At 54.9% G+C, this 8681-nt stretch overlaps 1 protein-coding gene across 1 annotated transcript in view; it reads right to left on the reverse strand.

Moving 5' to 3' along the window:
• LOC137672792 (rho GTPase-activating protein 7-like) overlaps positions 1 to 4743 on the reverse strand; it is a 45241-nt gene extending 40498 nt beyond the window's left edge. The window contains exon 1 of the mRNA XM_068417198.1: positions 4690 to 4743. Coding sequence (XP_068273299.1) covers positions 4690 to 4696 — 7 coding nt within the window. The 5' untranslated portion in view covers positions 4697 to 4743. The remainder of the gene's footprint in view (positions 1 to 4689) is intronic.
• Positions 4744 to 8681: the final 3938 nt, after the last annotated feature.

The raw sequence follows: 8681 nt of genomic DNA on the forward strand, positions 1-8681 counted from the left end.
TCGCCAGTCTGGGTCTGCACATAACTCACTTCGACCAGGAGGTTTTAAATGCTGTCATTTATTCAGCAAATGCATCACACTAATCTACTTCTAGTCTTTTAAAGATACATCCATTTTTTAATAAAACTGTAACAAGTTTAGATGATGACTTGCCTGTCTTGTCACCAGCCTGCCCAAACCCGACCACATACGTATCCTACCACCGCTCGGCACAACATCCAATGCAAAAGCACACAAAATCAACATTCCCTGTGCTGCCAAGCTGATTAAAGATGCAGCTGAGGTGAGAGAGGGAGCACGGGGCCCAGCGCGGTTTCCCATGCGCCTGTAAATAGCCTTTTGCTGTGGTTTAGGCAGAGGCCAGTGCCATGCGGCTGCACGATCTCGGGCTGCCGTTTGCCTTGTGCTGGCGGCAGCGGGACTGATGGCAAACTGTGTCCCCCTTAGAGCAAGAGCTTTTGACACACATATAGTGCGCTCCTGCTAAATTAACTGCAGCTAACGAGAGTTTGCCCTTTGCTGCAGGGGGAGAAGGGCCGCTGGGTACCTGCCAGGGGAGGGTCCCATCGGGGTCACCCCTGCGGGCTGGCAGCAGGTGAACCTCTTTACTCACCTGTTGGTCTCTCCGGCTTTGCTGAATGACATATGAAATCTAAGAATGTTTCCTAAATGCTCTAAAAGAAAAGGACAGACATGAAGATGCTATTTATTTGCTTCAGTCCAACGGAGGGACTTTAGGGAACAGCTTCATCCATGCTCAGGGTGGGCTGGGTGGGGGTCCTGGAGCCAGTGGCACTCCTGGTCCCCGCCGCAAACCCAAGCATGCTGTGACATCTAGTGGCAAGTTACCCCGAGAGCCATGGGAAAGCTGTGTTTGACAGGGCTTTGCACCGTCCCTGGACAAGCAGCCACAGACATTATCTGTTTATTGCACACTCTTCAGACGCATCTTTATGCACAATCACGTATTTCAGTGTAACGGCAAGTGTGACAGCTATTTCTGCTTAGGCCAAGACGTGCTGGTGAAAGGGACAGTACATCCACCTCGATGCACAGCTCTCATCTTCCTTGCACTAGGTGGGAAAGGGCCTGTCCTCCTCTTGCCCCAGGTAGCCATCAAGCGAACTGCTCCGCCGGCATCACCTCCAGAGCCACGGCTGCAGCTGCACAGCGGCACAGGAGCTAGACGGGGCTGGATGCAAGCTTGGCCATTTGCTATTTGACGTGGCTTCCAATCCATGTGCCCCAGCAGCAACCGGTGCTGGTGTTTGAGCAGCTCAGGTGGCCCTGCCAACATTTCCCAGAAGCCAAAGGCACTAACAGCGTGCATGCAGCCAGAGAGGTGCAGCAGCCATGGCACCATGTAACCTTAGTGCACATTCACCTCCATCTCCTTCCCATCCTTTGGCAGGGTTTATTTAATATTTCACCCTATTTTTCAGGCCCTGTTCGATTCAATGCATCATCAGCAGTGACATATTCCACATTAGCTTGAATAATGATACAGAAATTAAATCAATAGGCTTTGCCTAACACATAGAAAGGCCCCATCATGCAAGGTCGGGTGGCATGAGTCAGGGACGTCATCTGATTCCTGTGCTGCTTGGTGAAAAAAGGGAGGAACCATTATTAAATATGAGGACTAAAAACTGAAAAAAAAGGTCAAATTTCAAGAGGATCCTCATTCATGTGTGAGAATTCGGAGCTGGGAAGGAAAGCGGGAAGCTGCTGTGCAGCACATGAGCACTGGGCCCTTCACATAACCACCCTGTGTACCCACCACAAACGCCCGGCTCCTGCCCCGTTCCTGGAAGACGATGGCAGCAGCAGCAAGGTCTGCAGTACCACAGCCCCGGAAAGCTGAAACCAGGGTGGCCAGCAATCCTACTTCAGCTGCTTAAGGTTGCTGAACCAAGCTGAGACCCACAAGTGGTCCCCAGGCTCCAGCAGCCAGAAGACGTCAGGCACCACAGTCAAAACCTACCGAGCTGTCAGCAGGGCTTTTTCTTTGTCTTTTGTCTTTCATAAAGCTTTGTTTTAATGCATAAACCAGCTACTTATTTGATATTATTTATTCACCAGAGAAGCCAAGTTCCTTTCCCACACAAGCATGCCTTCCAACAGCTCCAGGTCCTGCCTTTTCCCAGGAGCATCAAGGGAAACGGGAAGAGGTGGAGGAGGGATGGGTCCAGCGGGCAGTGTGTGCGCTCAGCCCCTGCTGCACGGGTCTTGCCAGACCATGAGGGCCAGGTTTTTGGCAGGTGTCAGATAATGCTGACCCTGGAAGTGTTCTTAAATGGTGGACTTCAGAAACGGGAATGGCAAATTTATACCAAAAAGAACAGCAAACCACACGAAAACGCTTTCAGAACCACTTCCTGGTCTCTTAATACCTCTCTGACCACATGACAAGTGCTGGGGACGGGGGGTACCCCCGCTCATGGCCGGGAGCGCTGACCCCAGCAGCCCCACAATCACTCGGGGGGCCTTTGCAGTACCCCAGCAGGTTTCCCCACTGCTGCACACCCCAAACAGGTACTGCTGGCACCTGGGTCGCCCTGCTGCCCACCTCAGGCTTGTGCTTTGTGCTGAGCACTTCTACCAGCTTTACAAACAGCTCTCACCAGTGAATGCAGTGCCTAGGAGAGCAAAAGGATGGTGGCTTCTCCCTGCCCAGCACCCCCGTGGTGCAGCAGCCGTGGGGCAAGGTGGGTCCTTCCCTGCCCTCAGCCCCTCCTGCCCTCCAGCCAGCATCCCTCTGGGTTGCTTCCCACTGCATTTATTGTACCAGCACTCAAGTGCATCACGTTCTTATGGTGAATATCTGGCAGCGTAATGCGTTCTCATCTTATGACTTTCAGCTTGTGTCAACTATTTATTCATTTCCAAAACACAAGTAATTTTCTACCTTAAAAGATAAATCTTTTCCAACGCCTGGAAGACATGTTTCTACCAATGGAATGATGCTCAGCCTTGGCCTCAAATGCAGCGAACTAATTGTGTTTCTTCTCAGCTCTCGTGCTCGGCACATCGCCAGGGTGACGCAAAGCAATGAGAAATAAATTGACTCAAAACTTGGCCAGAAAGCACCAGCAAACAGAGGGTTGAAAACTCAGCTTGATTTATTTTATAGAGAGGCAAAGGACAAGAAATGCAGTGTTATTCCCAGTTGTGGGCCTGGCAAACAGTCCTCAAAGCCCAGGCGAGAGCAGAGCTGCCGGTGAGGCCCCGGCGGCCGTCTGTCAGGGGAGCATCCCTGGGAAGGGGCGACATGACACTAATTCATTTTCTGAAAACATTCACTGTAACACTTCCACCTCCTGCCCAGAGAATACAAAATATTTTACACGGAGCAATAAAATAAAATCCATCATCTGACATGTAGACACTTAACACCCTCCTACAGATCCATCAGAGTTACTGTAGGATTTTTTCAGCATTACAGAGCAAGCCCTTGGCAAAGGCGGGAGGTGAAGCTGGCGCAGCTGATGGCCAGAGCAATGCCAGGATTGCCCCAGCATGGGGGCACCAGCTCCCCCAGGCTGCGGGTGCTCCAGCCCTGCCCAAGGTAGCTGGGCACAGCAGGAGGGAGGCGGGAGAGCAACCGAGGGGTCGACCCAGCTGAGACAGCAAACATGCTCCACCCGTACCCAGAACCCTCCTCCGGCGATGAGGAGGACGGGGAGGACCTGGGAGCACAGGTGGGCTCTGGAGCCTGGAGCAGCACCCGCTGCCCCTCCGCAGCCCCTGCTCCTGCCAGGTGCCGGGACACCCACCCCAAAGGTCCCCTCTCGGCTTCTTCCCTCCCAGTGAACAGATCGCTGTGGCCACTGCTTTTCAGGAAGGGCAACCAGCGCTCAGGGTGACTTGTCCTCCGAAGCTGATGTTTGCCCAAGGGCTGACACCTTTGCTGTCCCCGCCGCCCGCCACCCCCCCGCGTCCCTGCGGCGGAGCCTGCCCTGCCCTGGCTGCACACACACGGGCACGGACGGGGCTCCAGCGGCGAGCGCTGAGGGTACCGGTGCCCCTGCACGGAGCCTCGGTGCCCCGTCCTGCTGCCCCGCCCGCCCGGGGCCGGCACACGGCGAGGCCCAGAGTTCCGTGTCTCACAAGCGGAACGCTCCGCTCCTTGGCCAGCGCGGGGCACCCACGGCCAGCGGCTGCGGGAGGTACAGCGGAATGCACCGCACACCGGCACCCCCGCAAGGGCTCGCCGGTCCTCGCAGGGACTCCCGGTGGCTGCAGGCCCGCGGAGCCGTCGCGAACGGGGCGGGGCGGGGGGCGCTGCGGGGCCGGGGCGCGGCGCGCGGAGCGCGGTCGGAGCCGGGTCGCTGCTGCCCTCTAGCGGGGCCCCGCGGCCAGCGCGGCTCCTCCCGCCGCCCCGCGTCCCTCCGCGGCCGGCGGTGCCGAGCCCGAGCTGCCTCTGTGCGGCTGCCGCCCGCTGCGCGCTCGCTTTCACCATCGCTAACCACCGCATCTTTTTCTCCCTAAATCCCAAACAAAACCCGTCACTGTAAAACTTCACGTGTTCGCTCTACACGAGCCCCAACAGAAGCAGCACATCCCAGGAGGGAACAGCCAGACCCACACCTCTGCTGTCCCATCCCCCAAAAGAGCTCACTCCCTGCTTTCTGGTAATAACATTAAAGGAATAGAATAATCAAGGAAAGGAAATAAGCCTCCTCCTACCTTCCATGGGGAGAGTGTACTGCAACGTACCGCTGTCCTGTGCAGAAGTTATTCCTGTGTCCCTGCAAGCGAGCAAGTCCTGCCTCAGGCAGCTGAACTCCAACCTCGTCTGCTCGGCTTTAAGCAGGACCGCCAAGATCCCACCCAGGACGGGGAGGAGAGTCCTCCCTGGGAACGAGCAGCCCGGTCACAGCTCCCTGCAGCAGCTCTTCGCATCTCGGCGGGGCTCTGACATGCCGTGTCCTTCCTCTTTCCCTCCGTGTTCAGGAGCAGCCCCTTCTTCTGCCGTCTCACATCGGCATCTACAACCGAGTTTGCAACAGGGATTGAGTTTGACAGTGCCAAAGGTGTGGGTGGCACGGGCCCCACCAAGAAATACAGTCAGGATGTAAATGCAGGATACGTAGAGTTTAAATCAGCTGCAGGACTGATGAATGAAATGCGCAGAGGTACTCAAAGCACTGGAGTTCCGACAGTGAGAAATCCTCTATAAACTGGAGCGTGGCCCAGCTGAATGAGCTCAGTGCAAAGCAAATCGCCGAGTACTATAATGCGGACACCACCCCTGATGCTCTGCTTTAGTTTTGTCAGAGGCAGTGGGAAAAGCATGCTAAACCTAGTGCTTTGACACTGAAACTCTTTTACACAGCAAAGGTTATTTTCTTTAAAACAATCTCTCTGTTGAATTCATTCTGGCTGGAGAAGAGGCAGCTGGCCACGGTTTGAATTCATGTCGCAGTGAACAGCGAGCGTGGCCAGGCGCTGCCGCAGAGGGCAGCGGGCTCACGGCGAGAGGGGCTGCAGGAGGGCAAATGCGGGTGGGTGAGACAGCAGCGCCCACCTCCACGGCAACCCCCGAGAGCTGGGCCTTGTGGGGTTCCCTTGGGTTTTCAGAGGATGCTAGTAGCACATTTGGGCTTTAATGTGTTTATTGCCCACCATGTGCATTTATTCCGTTTTGGACCTATTCCCTCTTCTTTTGAGACTGAGCTGGCCAGCACCAGGCCGTTCCCACAGACCCGAGGAGAGCAGCCGATCCCTGGCTCCCACCGCCACAGCTCACGCAGGGGAAATTCAAATTCACAAGTACAGTGGAAAGCTGGAGAAAAACAGGTAGTGTATGACAGCAGAGATCACTGCCGTTATTGCTGGGAGACCAGAGCTGATCCCTGGTCTCTGTTTTTTCAGCTGCTCACAGCACACAACAGACGCCTGACGGGGCACCAGCGCTCATTACTGATTAACTCTGTGCCGCACAGTCTCGCACGAGGTAGTGAGGTTAAGCGCTAATGAAGGAAAACCCAAAAATGTTCCAGGTCCTCGTGGCTGCCAGACCTATATAGGAAACTCAAATAACTCCTGATGAGGTTTCTAGTTGGCACACACTTCTGCACCATTTGTGGAGGGAGTCATCCAGACTCAGTCCTGATCACCCTGACCGGGCTGTGGTTAGGATAGCCACGTAATTTAACAAGGTACGCTGGTGAGATGAGAACAGAAATTAGCTTTTGATTGCTTCTGAAATAAAGTGTCTGAAAGAATAGTCTTTTCTGACTCCAGAAATCAGAGGAAATGGCGACACAAGCCTCACACAGGGCACCTTTCAAAAAAGGGGCCCAGAAGCCAGTGTTATCCCTGGTTGACTGGGGCTGGCACTGCCTGGAGAAGGCAGCGTTCTGTAGGACACTGGTATCTGAACCAAAACCCAGCACACGCACTGACAGAGAAAAGAGAAGAATTACTCTTCAGCAGAGGAGCAGAACCAAACCCAAGCTTTGTGAGCAGTCCCGCCAGCCCAGGCTGCTCCCCGCTGCCGCACTGGGCTTCCCACAGCTCTGGGGCTTTCCGAGGCTCTTCCCCGTGCCACCGGGGCCGGGGCGGCAGGACACCAGCACTGGGTCTCTTCTAGCCAGCCCCCATTTCTGCAGAGCCCGAGGGGACCGTCTCGTGGCTCCGCGCCTACGTGTGATGCCTGGTCCCCAGAGGGGACCTGACCCCGGCTTCCTTCCCAGTCTCTCTGACCTCCCGGGCCCGCAGGGAACAGCACCGCGGTATTTTTAGCCTGTTTACAAAGACAGAGCAGTACGTTTCTGTGCGGCTTGCAGTGAGCACAAGTTGTGTAGTCGGCGGGTCAACTGGCAGCCATCGGGGCAGCGAGGCAGTGGTGGTTTGCCTGGGTAGATGCTGGCATCAGAGGAGGAAAGAGAACCAGAAAGAGCACCAGGAGAATGTGACTATTTTGCCTTTCCTTTAATAAACTTTTCTTGTTTTGAGGCTCCTCTGAGTGCCAAGAGTTTCAGCCAGCGACCCAGCTCTGCAGGAGCAGCAGTGCGGGAGCAGCATAGGCTCCTGCTGCTCCCCTCTGTCATTGCTGGAGACCACAGGGCCAAGAGGAACCGCAGGAATCCAGTAGCTGCATCTCCTACATGGTCTCCAGTGAAAGCATTATCCTCTTTACCAATTTCTTTTTTGAATTGCGATGCTTGGGCTAAGCACAGCAGCCCAGGAGCAATCACAACTGTTGTCAGAAAAGTAATGACCTTCTTCAGCTCCTCCTTGAAGTCACCTGGAGTTTATGTGCACAAGTCACATCAGCATTTTGGCCATCCTGTCACATGCAGAGCAGGGTATCGTCTTCCCTTTTCTTTGCAGACGTTTCCAGGGTCACTGATGCCCATTTCTTCCATCTTAAATACTTTTTAGTTGGAGCAATATTGTAATGTATGTTGTTTTCACACAAGTGTGCTTCTGTAGGCTTGGAGTCCCCACGCCTCTGCATCTGGCCAGTGCTGGGTAGAGGACACCAGGTAGGTGCCACCTGGTCTGGTTCAGTGTGAACACCCTAAACCTTGCGCTGTAACACCAGCATTTGCCCCTCTCCCAACAGCTACCAGTTGTGAGGTTTTGTTCCAGTTAGCAGGTTTGGGTGAGGACAATGTTATAGTTCCTTCACCGAATACCACCTCAGCCCCATAACACCTGTGCGTGTTGCATGGGGTGGGGGCTGTGAGAGCACTAGCTGATATTCATCATGCTTCCCCGCTGCCCCTGGCTTCAGACCCTGAACCTCTCCTTAAAGCAAATGAAGGATGTGTCCAAGCTTCCAGCCAGGTACATCCCAAAACCTGCTCCACTCTGCAGCCAGGAGGAGGCTCAGCCCAGGTAGCCATCCCTTGCTCTGCTCCACAGAGCGTGGAACAAGCCAAGAAGCAGTTGTATGAAAGCTCTTGCATCTGGTACAGAGTAGTAAATACTACCCACAGCTCTGTCCCTTATATTTAGGAAAAAAAGTCCATGCTACTTTCTCACAGCCCAGTGTAACTTGTGTGCAACTGTCTGTTCTGGAAGGTTGCCCAGGTCAAAATGAGTCAACACAAGATGTTTCATCTCAAAGCAGAGCAGTGTGCTCAGACACAAGCCCTGCAGAGGCCGGGCTACAGGCGGCCAATAGGGACAGGCAGGGAAAGGGTGTCTTAGAAGAAAGCTTGAGCCAACACAAGTCTCTGGTGATGACTGCAAGACTAGAAAGGTGGGGAAATATCAACCCATGCGGAGCCAAATCACCCTCCAGTCCCTAAAAACCATGTTCAGAGGGCCTGGCCCTACTGCTGTCGCAGGCACTCCTGGGCAGGTCGGCAGTGCTTGGTGGTGTGCCGAGATGAGCAGGAGCAGTGTGGGCTCGGCCTGGGTGGAGTGTCTCTCCACACCCGCTCAGCCATGGCAGAGCTCTGCCCTGCTCAGTGACAGCCCCAGGAGGGCCTCAGCAAGGCCGCTGCTGCTGGGAGAGGAGGCAGAGACCTGGCTGAGTGGTGGACAGCCTTGTCCTGCTCCCGGGTATGGCCTGCAGCACCCTGAGCACCTCCAGCCCAGGCCAGGTCTCACCTCCCTGCTGCTCCCACCAGGCATGTTCAGGGCTCCACCTTAGGGCTCTGCAATGTGCCCAGCTGCCTACAGAGCTGTGGCACAGCTAAAACACTGCTCCTACCCGCTCT

This window comes from Nyctibius grandis, chromosome 22 (assembly GCF_013368605.1).
Source record: "Nyctibius grandis isolate bNycGra1 chromosome 22, bNycGra1.pri, whole genome shotgun sequence".
Classification (NCBI taxonomy): domain Eukaryota; kingdom Metazoa; phylum Chordata; class Aves; order Nyctibiiformes; family Nyctibiidae; genus Nyctibius; species Nyctibius grandis.